We start from the raw sequence: 16,537 nt of genomic DNA, 5'->3' as shown, positions 1-16,537 counted from the left end.
CCTTGTACATGTCTTCATATTTTAGGAAGAGGACATTGGAGTCAATGCGATGCTCCCAGAACTCCTGCACATGCTCAAACCAGGAGCCATATCCCACTGAGAGAGAGACAAAAAAATGGACAGAGTGTTTGCTTATAGAAAATGTCTTCAGACTGTCTTTTTGCTTTTCAACAACCAATCTTCCCCCCACTCTTTACCCCTGGGCCCATGGCCATTCACCCCAGGTCTCTCCATTAATGGGGTGGTGTGGAGGACATACACATTGATGGGAAACCCCCCTCTTCCCAAAGCCAGCGATAGCACTTGACACTCACGTTTGTCATTCATGAAGCGGCGGCAGAACTCCTGGAAGGTTCCGCGGTAGCTCATGGTCCTGAGGGATCGGTGGAACTGGTAGTAGGACACCACCAGGTCCTTAGGGTTCCTGGCCATATAAATCACCTACAGATCAACCCCAAAGAAGGTGGATTAAGAGAAATGCAATAGAGGCCCAATCAAAACAACTGCACACACAGACCAGATATGAAGGCCTGACAAATAATTTCCCAAAAAGACACATTCACTGATATTATAAAAAATATAGCTCTTCACTACTCTACTCTTAAATTAATCATGCTAACTAGCACTGGCACAAAATCTTGAGCTCTAGATGGAACTGTAGTAGTAATCTTTAATTACACACTGTGTCCGTAAAAAATAATTCCGGTCCTATCAATTTTAAGGGGCAAATGCGAGTGAAATAGTTGCACTGTAGAGCCCTGTAATGTTATGTATAAATTAGTGGTGGGCCGTTGTCGGTGTTAACGTGCTGCGTTGCAAGACTCTTAACGCGCGATAAAAAAAACATTGCCGTTAATGTATTCTCAAAGTTGGGTTGGGAGCTGGGTCTATACTACGCAAGCTGTGATGACTTTCACCTTGATATTTTAGCGCGGATGTATACCTAGCCAAATTACACTGTAGCGGGCGAGAACGAGTCTTCGAACCTGTGTGTATGCCTTGTGTATATAATTACCACATGAAACGTGACGTGCTAACATGGATGCAGCTATGAAGTCGCCGGATTTGCTTCAGGGAAAATGTATTTTTAAGAAGCTTCCCAATGGAAACCTCGACAAGACTAAGGTTGTTTGCACCTTGTGCAATGGGGAATTAGTTTACTGTACGAGTTCTTCCGGTCACAAATACCACCTAAACGCAAAGCATCTCTTAACTAATGCCGGCCAAACACTGATGTAGCGCAGGGGAAGAGTCGTCGTCAAACTACTATGTTTGAGTGCAACCGAGGCAAGCCCGTCAGCACAGCTCCATCAGCCAAACTAACTAATCTCCTTGCTTACCTGGCTTGAGAAACCCGTTCTCAAAGACTTACTTTTCATTATTTGGGTAGCACACATATTCTGAATGTCCGAGAGCGTATAGCGTCATACTGAAGAGAACTTCGAGAGCGCTGCATTGACTGCGAGTGATCAAGACTAGTATATTATTGAGTTTAGCTAAAAGTTAGTCTCTTGGGCAGAGCAGAAGGGTCAGCAGTTAGATAACCAGTTGAAACTGGTCAAGGAGTAGCTAGCCAGTGAGTCATTTTCGGTTTCAGGGTACTCGGGGTATTCTTTTGTTTGGCAGTAATTGGGGGCGTTGTAGAATTTGGTTTAAAAGCCGAAGTCGCCTGGAATCAGCTGATAGCGTATAGCGTCATACTGAAGAGAACTTCGAGAGCGCTGCATTGACTGCGTGTGATCAAGACTAGTATATTATTGAGTTTAGCTAAAAGTTAGTCTCTTGGGCAGAGCAGAAGGGTCAGCAGTTAGATAACCAGTTGAAACTGGTCAAGGAGTAGCTAGCCAGTGAGTCATTTTCGGTTTCAGGGTACTCAGGGTATTCTTTTGTTTGGCAGTAATTGGGGGCTTTGTAGAATTTGGTTTAAAAGCCGAAGTCGCCTGGAATCAGCTGAGAGCGTATAGCGTCATACTGAAGAGAACTTCGAGAGCGCTGCATTGACTGCGTGTGATCAAGACTAGTATATTATTGAGTTTAGCTAAAAGTTAAGTCTCTTGGGCAGAGCAGAAGGGTCAGCAGTTAGATAACCAGTTGAAACTGGTCAAGGAGTAGTTAGCCAGTGAGTCATTTTCGGTTTCAGGGTACTCAGGGTATTCTTTTGTTTGGCAGTAATTGGGGGCTTTGTAGAATTTGGTTTAAAAGCCGAAGTCGCCTGGAATCAGCTGAGAGCGTATAGCGTCATACTGAAGAGAACTTCGAGAGCGCTGCATTGACTGCGTGTGATCAAGACTAGTATATTATTGAGTTTAGCTAAAAGTTAGTCTCTTGGGCAGAGCAGAAGGGTCAGCAGTTAGATAACCAGTTGAAACTGGTCAAGGAGTAGCTAGCCAGTGAGTCATTTTCGGTTTCAGGGTACTCAGGGTATTCTTTTGTTTGGCAGTAATTGGGGGCTTTGTAGAATTTGGTTTAAAAGCCGAAGTCGCCTGGAATCAGCTGAGAGCGTATAGCGTCATACTGAAGAGAACTTCGAGAGCGCTGCATTGACTGCGTGTGATCAAGACTAGTATATTGTAACGATGGCGCTAGGGGTCTATATTGGAGTGGATGCGTAATAATCGGACGCAGAGAAGAAGACCTTTTTATCCTGTGTCCCATACACCGCTCGACTACAGGTTTTATTACTACACCACCAATCACATGTGAATGCCAACAACAAGTCATTAACTCACATACAATTCACAGTTATGGCAACAACGATAACTTATAGTTACTAATATCCATACATCATCCACTGACAAACCTAATTGACAGAACAACAACACTCAACTCAAACATGCATACAACATTAACCAAACATGAAACAAGTATGTGAATTGCGCCACCCACAATCCTTTGCGCCAACAGCGCGAGTTAACACGCGACCAATCCGTGGGTCGCTACATAGCCCCCACCTGAGGGGTCAGTCGTCCCCGACAACCCCATCACCCAACAGGTAGTCTCTTAAGTGTCCTGGCCGTAACCGCCGCCGAGTTGGCCTCCTGGGACTGGTAGAAGGTGCCATAGGGGGGGGGTTACATTGTCCAGTGGGAATGGTGCCGCTGGTGTCGTTCTCTGCTCCACCCGTCTCTGGAGCAAGCGGGCGATATGGTGATAGTCTGTCCTGGTGCAGCACCACCACACGCCCCCGACCAGGCATGCGCACCCGATACACCACCTCAGAAACCCGTTCCATAACCTCACTGGGCCCCTGCCAGTGACTGCATAGCTTGGGTGACACCCCCTTCTTACGAGTAGGGCAATACACCCAGACCTTGTCACTGGGCTTGAAGGTCAGCTTCCGACACCGGGTGTCGTAGGCTCTTTTCTGCCGCACCCCAGAGTTAGCCTGGGCCTGACGAGCGTACTCATGGACTACTTGGAGGCGATCTATCAACCTCCGGTAGTAATCCATCTCCTTTCCTCCAGCAATCTCCGGCTCGGGCGGGGTCCCGAAAACCAAGTCCACCGGTGTCCGTAATTCCCGCCCAAACATGAGGGCAGCTGGTGTGCACTGGCTGGACTCTTGGACGGCCGTCCGGTACGACCACAGGACCAGGGGCAGGTGGCGATCCCAGTCCCGCTGATGTTGGCTGGTCAGGATGGCGAGCTGGGTAGCCAGGGTGCGGTTGAACCGCTCCACCAGCCCATCGCTCTGAGGGTGGAGAGGTGTCGTCCTCGTCTTGGATACTCCCAGCCGTCGGCAGACCTCGCTAAAGACCTGGGACTCGAAGTTCCGCCCCTGGTCACTATGGAGTTCCGCAGGGACCCCGAAGCGGGCAAACATCTCCTCTACCAGCCTTTCCGCAGTTGTGGTGGCACTCTGATCCGGCACCGCGTATGCCTCCGGCCATTTGGTGAAATAATCCATGGCCACGAGGACGTAGCGGTTGCCGGAATCAGTCGCTGGAAAGGGCCCAAGTATGTCCACCGCTACTCGCTCCATCGGAGCCCCCGCCAGGTACTGCTGCAATGGGGCATGGGAGCGCTGCGTTGGCCCTTTCTTAGCAGTGCAAAGGTCACAGCAGTGCACATACAGCTCCACGTCCCGTCGACAACCTGGCCAATAGAATCGGCCCCTGAGGCGGCGGAGGGTCTTGGCGATGCCGTAGTGCCCCGCCCCCACCGAGCCATGGACGGTCTGAAGGACCTGTTGGCGGAGTTCACGGGGTACCAGCAGCTGTAGGAGGTCGCTTCCCCGGCCAGGAGCTTTCCACCTCCGGTGCACCAGCCCGTCATGGAGCTCCAAGTTGCCCCACTGTGATTGGTAAGCCTTAACCTCCGGTCCGTGGGCAGACACTTCTGTCCATTCGGGACGCCGCCCCGTCGCCAGCCAGTTGATTACCACCGCCAAGGTTGCATCGGCCTCCTGGCATTGTTGCAGCTGAGCGGAGGTCCATGGAGAACTCCCCTCGCAGTCAGCTGTCTGAATGGCTGCCACCGTCAGTGGTTGGTCCCGCTCCTCTTGTCGTTGGCAATACCGACATTCCAAGACTGCACAGGGGCGGCGGGAGAGGGCATCAGCATTAGCATGCAACCGCCCTGGTCGATGCTGGATCTCGAAGTCATACTCCTGTAGGGCCTCCAGCCAGCGAGCCACCTGGCCCTCCGGGTTCTTAAAGTTCAACAGCCAGGTAAGGGAAGCATGATCGGTGCGCACAAGGAAATGGCTGCCATGCAGGTACGGCCGGAATTGTCGCAGTGCCAGGACCACTGCCAGCAGCTCACGCCGGGTCACACAGTAGTTCCTTTCAGCTCGGTTCAGAGTGCGGCTAAAGTAGGCTACTGCGCGCTCCACCCCTCCAACACTCTGGGACAGTACGGCGCCAACTCCCACGTTGCTGGCATCAGTGTCCACGATGAAGGGCTGTTCCGCATCTGGGTAGGCCAAAATGGGAGCCTCGGTAAGGTCAGTTTTTAGCTGGGTGAAGGCTCCGGCACACACGTCGTCCCAGTCAAAGGGCTGTCCCTTGTCAGTCAGTCGATGGAGGGGTTTGGCAATCGTGGCGAAGCCCCGGACAAAACGCCGGTAATAGGACGCCAGGCCCAAGAAGCTCCGCAGTTCGGTGACGTTGGCAGGGGGTGGCCAATTCTGGACTGCGGCCACCTTAGCGGGGTCGGTAGCTACCCCGTGCGCGCTGACCACATGGCCCAAGAACTGCGTTTCTCTTGTCAGCAGGCGACACTTGGCAGGGTTCAACCGCAACCCAGCCTGACGAATGGCTTCAAAGACCTCTTGCAGGTTACCCAGGGCTCGGTCAAAGTCGCTGGCATGCACCAGCAGGTCATCCAGGTATACCACACAACGACTCCGTGGTATTTCAGCCAGTACCCTCTCCATCAGCCGTTCGAACGTCGCTGGTGCATTACAGAGTCCAAACGGCATAACACGAAACTGCCACAGTCCCTGTCCAATGGTAAAGGCAGTCTTTGGTCGTGCGTCAGGGGCCAACTCCACCTGCCAGTAGCCACTACGCAGATCAAGGGAACTGAACCAGCTGGAGCCTGTGATATGGTCGAGGGCGTCATCTATGCGAGGGAGGGGGTAAGAGTCCTTCTTGGTCACCGCGTTGAGACGTCGATAGTCCACGCAGAACCGCCAGCTGTCATTCTTTTTTCGAACCAGGACAGCTGGTGCGGCCCACGGACTGTCAGAGGGCTCAATTACCCCAGCAGCAGCCATCTCCCTAACTTTGTCTTCTGCCACCTGTCGCTTGCCGAGGGCCAGCCGGTGAGGCCGCAGGCGGATGGGTTGGGCGGTACCGGTGTCGATGGAATGCTGAACCAACCCCGTCCGCCTACAGTCCTCATCCTTTGCTGCAAAGATATCTGCATAGTCCTCTAGGAGGTGCCTCAACTGGCCGCACTGCTGTTGGTCAAGGCCATCACTGCTGCGGCGGCAGAGTTCCCTCACCGCCTCAGACGTCTCCGCCGATGTATGGTTGGTAGGCTGACCTGGCATGGAGTCGCTGGTGGCAGCTGTTTGGCAGCTGGCTTGCTGGTCTCTGACCTTTGTGTTCTTGTCCTGGCCGGCCTGGAGCGCCACAGTCTCCCCACCAAGGGTGATGGCTGCCCTCAGGACATCAACATAGGCACCCCAACGGGACAACAGGTCCAGGCCGATAATGCACGAGTCCTGAATATTGGCAAGCCAGAACTCGTGCTCCGCCTCCTGGTTCCCAGCCTGGATCCGCAGATGCTTCTTCCCCTTTGTAGCAGCCTTCTCCCCTGTCACCGTCACCAGGTTCGTGTCTGACTTTGCCCATGCGCCGGAGAGCGTCCCCATGGTTCCTGGAAGGACGCCAGGACGCACCAGTGAGACGGTAGACCCCGTGTCTACTAGAGCTTGGCAGGGTTGGCCATCAAGCCAGCAGTCCAAATACAGTCCCTTAGTGTTGCCTACACGACCAATCAACAGTTCTTGGCTTAAGGGAGGGGCCAACGATTGGGGTGGCGGGCCCCTCACTGCGCCACCCCCCCCGTCGTTTCCCGTCTGCTGTGGTGCTCTGGAGACTGGTGCTGGTGCTGGGCAGTCACGGGCAATGTGACCAGGTTCGTCACAACGATAGCACCGAAGAGTGGATCGAGGTCGACGGTTCCCAGCTGGGGCTGGCCGCCGCTGAAACTGCACCTGACAAACTGGCTCGGCCTCCTCACCCTCACAGTCGATGGCCCGGACGTGTGGAAGGGACAGCCGTGGGGCAGCCTGAGTGCAGAGCACCGCCTCTGCCCGTACCGCTTCTTGAAGAGCCCCCTCCAGGGTTCTGGGCATGGTGAGACGCACATGCTGGCGTAGCTGCTCTGGCATAAGCCCCTTGAGGAATGCATGGAGAGCCAGCTCCCCTCTTGCAGCGGCGTCGAACATTGGATAGCCATGGCGGGCGTAGAGCTGGATATCTGCGGCGAAAGCGCCCAAACTCCCTCCCTCCTGGCGGCGACAGCTGGCTAGCCTGTCCCTACTCTGGTCAGGGAATGGTGGCTGCCCGAACCGCCTCTCCAAGGCCCCGGTCAAGGTCTCCAGGTTCCGCTGTTCTCCCGGGGTCAGATCCAGGAGCACCTGCAGCGCATTTCCCTCCAGCGCCAGGGCAAGATGAGTGGCGGCTTCCTCGCTGCTCCAACCACCATGCCACACTGCCAACTGGAACTGGGCAAGATATGGCTCCAGGAGCGTCTCTCCATTGAACTTGGGCACCTTCGCTGGTGTTCTTGGCATGGCAGTGGAACGGGGCAGGATGGCCCCAACATCCACCTGTGGGGACGCCCCAGGTAGGTCAGGTTGGATGTCCACAGCTATGGCTGTGTGTTCTGTGGTTCCACTCCCGGCCTCTAGGGGGCGACAAGGCCGTGGCACACTGGACCCATCAGCGTGGGACGACGTTCTTGCCCTGGAACGCTCCATCTTCAGCCTACGTTTCTCCAGGTGTAGCTGAGTCCTCTTAATGGTCTCTTCAAGATCTGCGATTTCTTCCTCCATCCTGCGTGGTTGCGCCATCCCACTTCTGACACCAATGTAACGATGGCGCTAGGGGTCTATATTGGAGTGGATGCGTAATAATCGGACGCAGAGAAGAAGACCTTTTTATCCTGTGTCCCATACACCGCTCGACTACAGGTTTTATTACTACACCACCAATCACATGTGAATGCCAACAACAAGTCATTAACTCACATACAATTCACAGTTATGGCAACAACGATAACTTATAGTTACTAATATCCATACATCATCCACTGACAAACCTAATTGACAGAACAACAACACTCAACTCAAACATGCATACAACATTAACCAAACATGAAACAAGTATGTGAATTGCGCCACCCACAATCCTTTGCGCCAACAGCGCGAGTTAACACGCGACCAATCCGTGGGTCGCTACAATATTATTGAGTTTAGCTAAAAGTTAGTCTCTTGGGCAGAGCAGAAGGGTCAGCAGTTAGATAACCAGTTGAAACTGGTCAAGGAGTAGCTAGCCAGTGAGTCATTTTCGGTTTCAGGGTACTCAGGGTATTCTTTTGTTTGGCAGTAATTGGGGGCTTTGTAGAATTTGGTTTAAAAGCCGAAGTCGCCTGGAATCAGCTGAGAGCGTATAGCGTCATACTGAAGAGAACTTCGAGAGCGCTGCATTGACTGCGTGTGATCAAGACTAGTATATTATTGAGTTTAGCTAAAAGTTAGTCTCTTGGGCAGAGCAGAAGGGTCAGCAGTTAGATAACCAGTTGAAACTGGTCAAGGAGTAGCTAGCCAGTGAGTCATTTTCGGTTTCAGGGTACTCAGGATATTCTTTTGTTTGGCAGTAATTGGGGGCGTTGTATCTGTTCATTAGCATATTTAAGGCGGTTAGCATTACAGAGGCAGCCTCGTCTGCCAGCCTCATCGCACAAAGACTCAGTCGATCAAAGACAAAGGAGTCTACCTGCGGAGTCCACCGAGGAAGGCCGACGAGGCGGATCACCTCTTCTGATAAATATCAACCTATTTATATTCATATTTAGATTATATTTTACCTATAATTTATTCATAGCTAGCATGTGTTTCCTTAGCATTCCTGTTCATTACACTACCCGTAGACGTAGATATGTCACAAAGTATATTCGGTCAACTTCTAACCTTCACTACCTATCCAGTTCTTCTCCACCTGCCCTCTCTCTTTCCTTAGGGCTTTGGAACTGCCAGTCTGCTGTGAACAAGGCAGACTTCATCCCGGCGTTTGCATCCCATGCTTCTCTTCATGCCCTTGCGCTGACTGAGACATGGATCCGCCCAGAGAACACTGCAACTCCAGCTGCTCTCTCCGTCAACCACTCCTTCACTCACTCACCCCGCTCAACCGGGCGGGGTGGTGGGACAGGGTTACTTCTTTCCCCACATATTAAATACACATCCACACCACTCTCTGTTACTGCCAAATCATTTGAACACCATTATGTGATGCTAACTAATCCTATCAAAGCATGCTTAATTGTTCTTTATCGCCCACCAGGACCGCTAGCCGACTTTGTGGAGGAGCTGGACATGCTCCTCAGCGTCCTCCCGGATGATGGAACCCCCCTGATAGTCCTTGGGGACTTCAACATCCACCTCCAGGGATTGCAGGCTGTCGACTTCTTGTCTCTCCTGACCTCCTTCGACCTGACGCTGCTGAGCACACCGGCGACCCACAAGGCAGGCAAACAGCTAGACCTCGTCCTGACACGTAACTGTATCACTGACTTAGCCTCTGTAACCCCACTGCACATCTCTGATCACTACTTTATCCAATTCTGTCTCTCTCCCTCCAACCCCTCCTACCTCCCCTCCCCTCGTAACTTTCCGGCGCAACTCGTCAAGACTGCCAGGTCCCAACACAAGCTCTTCTCCTGCCTGGCCCCCCAATGGTGGTACCAGCTCCCCACCTCCACAGGGACACTGACTGTCTCCCCACCTTCAAGAAAAGGCTCAAGACGCACTTGTTCCGGGAGTACAACGGCACTTAGGAATGCTTGGCTGGACCTGTTGTTAGTTTCCTCAAGGATCACAATGACTCTTATTGAGTGACTTGTTGCTCTTGTAGGTTAGTTATAACGTTTAAGTTAAGTCTTGTACTCGCTGTGAAATATTTTACTATTGATTGTTCTTCTACAGGTACAGTCCTGCACTTTTTTATTTTTTTGTGACTTGTATAACTGCATGCTCTTATGGGTCTTCCCTTTTGGCACTTGTTTAGTTTTTTCACAATGTATGCTTCATGTTATGGCTGCTTGCAATGTTTGGGACTACCTCGTTATTATGATCAGTGACCTATGCTCTTTTGTAAAGCTCTCTCTTGGAAGTCGCTTTGGATAAAAGAATCTGCTAAATGCAAAAAATATAAATATAAAGTAAGTAAATAAGATAAGACAAGAAACTGAAAAAGATGAGACAATGAAAGAGCTCAAGAAGATGATTTCAAGAGGTTGGCCTGAACACAAACGTGACTGTGATAGTTGTGACAGATTACTTCTCCAACTACCCGGAAGTAGCAACTCTACCGACAACATCTAGCCAAGCTGTCATTGCATTGCAAGACATGGTGTACCATGCAAGCTTGTCCACTCTACCCATAGTGCAGCCAAAGAAAAAATAGTAGCCGGGTTTCCCGGATTCGTTAAGAAGCTCTTAACGCTCAGAGCTTCTTAGGAGCTGTTGTGGGCCAGAAATCGTCCTATAGTGAGATATATGTATGTTGGGGTCACATCAGGGCAAGGCCGGAGTAGGGCATAGGGCAGGGTGGAAATCACTAGGCTGGGCGCAAGATAATATAGATGAGTCGCAATGTTGTTGTGCTCAGGCCCCGTAGTCAGTTAAGAGAACAGGCACTTGGCTGTTCCAGCTCAAACTTCCTGTGTCAAGAATGTGTTTTCCCAATAGGGCAGCTGTGTGCTTCACGCAGATAAGCAAGGTCGAGGTGACATAGAGTCTGTTCCCTGTTACCCTAGATGACCATGGACTCATGACAACCGGTAAACAAACAGACAAAGGTCTGGTTAAGATTGACCAACACGTATTGATGAGATGATGCCAAGAGTTATTTGTGTGACGTGTATGAACTGTATAAATGACTGGAGGAAATGAAAGAGGTTAGAACTTCTCAGGCTGAGAAGCTCTAAGCGAATGTGAATCCCAGTGAACCTTTTTGTAATAAAGCATACCTTTGTAATCCGACCTCCTCGACTCAAAGCCTATTATTCTTGATCGATAAGAACCACTTCAGAAGCCTTCCACAAAACTGGTGAAGCCCAACGAGATTCAGAAGAAATCTACATTTAGACGAAGGTAGGCAATTAAACCTGTAAACCTGAGAATGCCTAGATACGAATTTTGAACTGAAGCAAAGTGAGAAGGCTGATTACGAGCAGGAAGTCGGTTACAAACGTTGAGTTACATAAGTTACCTGTATGTCTCCCTGAATGAAAGAGTAATGAATGTAAATGTTTCTTGCTAAAGCTTTCAAAACTATCGTATTCGGTAAAGGGTGGGCTATAGGGATATCCGGCGATTCCTAAGGAGATAAAGCTGTCCTATGGTGCAAAAACAATTTATGGCCCAGTAAAAAGATATTCGAGTAAACTGAGTAACCATAACGTTTAGAAACCTTGATTTAAACTGGTAATAGTCAAGGGTTCGGGCAATCGGGTTGGTCAACAAATGATATCAACACGTGTGGAAGGACTGTAATTGTCGTTACACGGAAAACAAGGCTGTTGGAAAAAATCATGTTAGCCAAAGATGTTAAAAATTCGACGAGCATCTGCGTGACTAACCTTTTCAACAGACCTCAACAAATTGCATTATTGTAATATCTATGTCCTGTCTAGTTTTCACTAAATAACAACAAAGTGACAGCAAAGAGAAAGCTGCAGCTATTTCTTTAGTCGAAAGAAAAATTAGGACTCATGACCCGTATGATTTATCTTAAAGACGTGCTGGACAAACTAACAGAAGATAGATATCCGTAGATAATGTATATAATGAAAAACTGTGTTTTTATGACATAATCCGAGAGATAAAAGTCTTGCCTAGCTCCGAAAACTCCCTGAGACAGCTGTGTTAAACAAAAGCTGCCGCGGGAGGATAGGAGGACAAGACTGAAATCTCCGTTAAAATGCTAAAAACATACGTGTGAAATGGAGTCAGGTAAAACGAAGAAATGAACCAATTGACAGTTTTGATATTAACACGTATAATCCTGAAGAAAACCAGGAAAAGGAGCCTGTGGCAAGAAAGCTGCGTCTATTGCGCAATCATTCGCATACTCACAGCTGAGAACAGAAGTGACTTGTACAGGCGGGGCTGAGCAGGGTCAAAGGGCGCTGCTCAAGTATGTGCGTATATCATAACTATGAGAAAGAGGTTGAATTAATAAAAACTGTTATAATTCTAAAAGAACAATAATTTCACGATTTGATAAAAGGTTGTAAAGAAATGTTTTAGAAAACGAATCAAGAACAAAAATTAAATGAATAAAATGATCAAAGTATGGAGCGGATAAAAAAGAGAAAGTTGATATTCGAGGGGGAGGAGAACTGACCTTTAGAGTTCGATGTATGCCTCTATATCAGGTCTGTCTTGGGTCTGGCTGTTTGAGAATAGAGGGAAAGCCTCAACAAGACTTGACTTGAAACATGACGTAATGAATGACGTTATGAATGTTGGACATGGTAAATTGATGGACTATGAATGTGTGTGTGGCTGAGAAAATGTGGGCACATTGATTCTCAGTCTAGTTAAGAGAAAACGGCCTAATTACCCGTATAATTATTAACAGACAAGCCTAAACTAACAACATGGCTGATCACACACGGAAAATAGTAAAGGACGAGTATGAGCAGATAGAGTTGAGAAATATGGAAAGGGTTAACATTGATGTTAACACAGTAAGAGGTTTTACCCAAATCAACAGGATAGCAGGAAGGAGAATAGAATACATCTAAATTCTCAGTCTAAGGTTAGAAAGTAACTGTAAAGATAAAATCTGAAGGTACATTTGAGAGAATGCTATATAAATGTCTTACATTCTGCTCTCTGAAAATTACAGACGGAGAGGCGAAAATCTGGCACAAGTACAACGAAAGGGTTTACACAAGCCCTATCTCAAAGTGTTCAGTATCAAAATAGAACTGTGTTTTTGTTGCATGTGCAGAGTTTTCCCGTTCAACAAGACCACTGCCACATAAATGTTATGCACAAACACATACATATTATATAGGGGTATAGTTTTGAGAGTTTCTCCAAACTGATTCATATCTCATTATAGTTGGTAAAAAGAGAGGACAAGGGTTGTTTTGACTTGTTAAATGATATCTGTATTTGAGCTTAGATCACTGAGCTGTTGTGCCTACAAACTACCACTCATGGCAGAGAGAGCAATGAAACAGGAGGGAGGAGCAACCCAGAATCAGAATCAGAATGGGATTTATTCGCCATGAAAGTTTGCACAGACACGGAATTTGCTTTGGCAGGAAGGTGCATACAGTAAACATTTAGGAATCTTAAATTTAAATATGTGGTCTAACTTTACTAAGGATACATAAACTAGCAATACTAAGTGGAATACAATTAAAATAAAATATACAATAAGTAAAATATAAGTCGCCAATTTACAATATAAAATACAATATAAAATACAAATATTACAGGAATTGAGTGTAGTGCAAAATGTAAAAAGTTTTTAAAGACATTCAGTCAGTGTGAGCTTTGGCCTTGTTGAGGAGGCCAACAGCGGAAGGGAAGAAACTGTTTGTATGGCGTGAGGTTTTCGTCCTGATGGACCGCAGCCTTCTGCCAGACGGGAGTGACTGAAACAGGGAATGTCCAGGGTGGGAGGAGTCAGCCACAATCTTCTTCGCCCGTCTCAGGGTCCTCGAGGTGTGCAGGTCCTCGAGGGAAGGCAGATTGCAGCCAATCACCTTCTCTGCAGTGCGGATGATACGCTGCAGCCTGCTCTTGTCCTTGGCAGTGGCAGCAGCGTACCAGGTGGTGATGGAGGAGGTGAGGATGGACTCAATGATGGCTGTGTAGAAGTGCACCATCATTGTCTTTGGCAGGTTGAATTTCTTCAGCTGCCGCAGGAAGTACATCCTCTGTTGTGCTTTCTTGGTGAGGGAGCTAATGTTCAGTTCCCACTTGAGGTCCTGGGAGAGGATAGTGCCCAGGAAGCGGAAGGACTCCACAGTGTTGACTGGGGAGTCACACAGGGTGATGGGGGTGAGTGGGGCTGTGTTCTTCCTGAAGTCCACAACCATCTCCACTGTCTTGAGAGCATTGAGCTCTAGGTTGTTCTGGCTGCACCAGGTCACCAGGTTGGCTGCTTCCCACCTATAATCAGCCTCGTCTCCACCAGAGATGAGCCCAATGAGGGTGGTGTCGTCTGCAAACTTCAGGAGTTTCACGGACGGATGACTGGAGGTGCAGCTGTTGGTGTACAGGGAGAAGAGCAGAGGAGAAAGGACGCAACCCTGGGGAGATCCAGTGCTGATGGACCGGGAATCAGAGACTTGTGTTCCCAGCTAAACGCACTGCTTCCTGTCAGACAGGAAGTCTGTGATCCACCTGCAGGTGGAATCAGGCACGTTCAGCTGGGAGAGCTTGTCCTGAAGCAGAGCGGGGATGATGGTATTAAAGGCAGAGCTGAAGTCCACAAACAGGATCCTGGCGTAGGATGCTGGGGAGTCCAGGTGCTGTAGGGTGAAGTGGAGGGCCATATTAACTGCATCGTCCACAGACCTGTTGGCTCTGTAGGCAAACTGCAGGGGGTCCAGTAGAGGGTCTGTGATGGCTTTAAGTTGTGCCAGCGCCAGGCGCTCAAAAGACTTCATTACCACAGAGGTCAGGGCGACGGGTCTGTAGTCATTATGTCCAGTTGGCCTGGGCTTTTTGGGCACAGGGATGATGGTGGAGGACTTGAGACAGGCTGGCACATGGCATGTCTCCAGGGAGGTGTTGAAGATGTAGGTAAACACCGGAGACAGCTGGTCAGCGCAGTTCTTGAGGGTGGCTGGAGAGACAGAGTCCGGCCCAGCTGCTTTGCGGGGGTTCTGTCTCTTGAACAGTTTGTTCACTTCTCTCTCCTGAATGGAGAGGGTCGTCACTGTAGAGGGGGGGAGGAGGGAGGCCTCACGGGTGGAAAGGAGTTGTACAGGACTGTCCAATTGTCTTTCAAAACGACAGTAGAACTCGTTCAGGTCGTTGGCCAGACGAGAGTCGTTAGTGGAGTGGGGGGCTCTGGGCTTGAAGTTGGTGATCTGCCTGAGCACACTCCAGACAGAAGCAGAGTCGTTAGCAGAGAACTGGCGCTTCAGCCTCTCTGAGTACAGTCGTTTAGCCTCTCTCACTGCCTTGCTAAACCTGTTCTTCGACTCCTTGAAACTGTCCCTGTCCCTGTCCCCACTCCTAAACGCGGACTCTTTGTCCAGCCTCAGCCTTCTGAGTTTAGCTGTAAACCAGGGTTTGTCGTTGTTGTAGCTCACCCTGGTGCGTGTTGGTATACAGCAGTCCTCACAGAAGCTGATGTATGATGTCACAGCCTCTGTGAGCTCATCCAGACTATTGGAGGCAGTCATGAACATATCCCAGTCAGTACAGTCCAAGCACGCCCGCAGTTCCTCCATAGCCTTACTGGTCAGCTGTTTCAATGTCCTAACAGCAGGCTTGCAGCGCTTAAGCTTCTGCCTGTATGCAAGAATCAGGTGAACCATGGCGTGGTCTGAGTGACCCAGTCCTGCTCGGGGAACCGCATGGTATGCTTTACTGATTGTAGAGTAGCAGTGATCCAAAGTGTTCCCTTCTCTGGCAGGGCATTTGTTGAGTTGTCTGTATTTGGGGAGTTCTTGAGTGAGATTGCCTTTGTTAAAGTCGCCTAGCACAATAACCAAGGAATCCGGATTATCAAGCTCCACGAACAATATCTGGTTAGCGAGCACACGTTGATCCTCGTTGGCGCTAGCCTGAGGGGGCATGTAGACGCCGACCAGTATGAATGAAGCAAACTCACGTGGCGAGTAAAAAGGTTTACAGTTAATAAAAAATGATTCCAGATCAGGAGAACAGTGCAGCAGAATCACTGTCACATCTTCACACCAGCCACTGTTAATGTAAAAACAAATACCACCACCTTTCGTTTTGCCAGAGAGCACAGGGTCACGATCCGCTCTCAGCAGTTTGAAACCCGCTAGCTGTAGCGCAGAGTCTGGGATCAGTTCACTCAGCCATGTCTCCGTAAAGCACAAAACGGAAGATGAATGAAAGTCTCTGTTTTTCCACACCAGTAGCTGAAGTTCATCCAGTTTGTTGCTCAGTGAACGCACGTTGGAGAGAAATATCCCCGGTAACGCTGTGCGTGCCCCACGCCGACGGAGTCGCACCAGTGCACCGGCTCGTTTGCCTCTTCTACGCTCGTAGAAGAGGCAAAGAGGCTCGTTTGGCGCTTCACTGCTAGGACAAAGCCGAGGGCGGCTTTGACTATAATTCCCACTAATTCTGCCGCTGGGAGCAGAAAAGTGGGAATTAATCCACAGGAGTTGTAGTCCTGATGTTTAGAAGTTCTTCTCTTGTTAGAGAACTCCGGAAGTTTTGGCAGAACACTGAATTATAAGACAAAACAGAGCGCACCTAGCTACCGTGGCTGCCTTCGTCGGCGCCATCTTGATGATCAAGCTGACCAGACTTGTGTAGTGTGGTTTGCACGGTTAAGATTAGCAATACTTAGTTTATAATAAAGTATAGTCGTTCTTGGGGGCACCACCTCTGATTCGTGAAAGGGACAGAGGAAACCTTGTTTAATAATATTGAATAATAGCACTCGTAATAATCAGTCTAATCTTAAGTAGGGAATTCTATGAAAGTAGAGCAGATCATATAACGTGAGAGATACGCGAGTATTATACACAATGATTTATTTAAGAGAATGTAATTATAGTGAACACATACCAGATAAGTTATGGGTTAGTTGGGCTAAAGCAGTACAGTAGGCCTAAATTCTAA

General features: G+C 49.2%; 1 protein-coding gene across 1 annotated transcript in view; it reads right to left on the bottom strand.

The window, feature by feature from the left end:
- The window catches only part of sult4a1 (sulfotransferase family 4A, member 1), a 167,922-nt gene that overhangs the window by 38,185 nt on the left and 113,200 nt on the right, over positions 1 to 16,537 (bottom strand). Inside the window, exons 4-5 of the mRNA XM_047022905.1 lie at positions 315 to 441; positions 2 to 96 (exon numbers count right to left, since the gene is read on the bottom strand). Coding sequence (XP_046878861.1) covers positions 2 to 96; positions 315 to 441 — 222 coding nt within the window. The remainder of the gene's footprint in view (position 1; positions 97 to 314; positions 442 to 16,537) is intronic.

Source organism: Hypomesus transpacificus, chromosome 7, assembly GCF_021917145.1.
Source record: "Hypomesus transpacificus isolate Combined female chromosome 7, fHypTra1, whole genome shotgun sequence".
Taxonomy (NCBI): domain Eukaryota; kingdom Metazoa; phylum Chordata; class Actinopteri; order Osmeriformes; family Osmeridae; genus Hypomesus; species Hypomesus transpacificus.
This window is presented reverse-complemented; position numbering and strand designations above follow the sequence as displayed.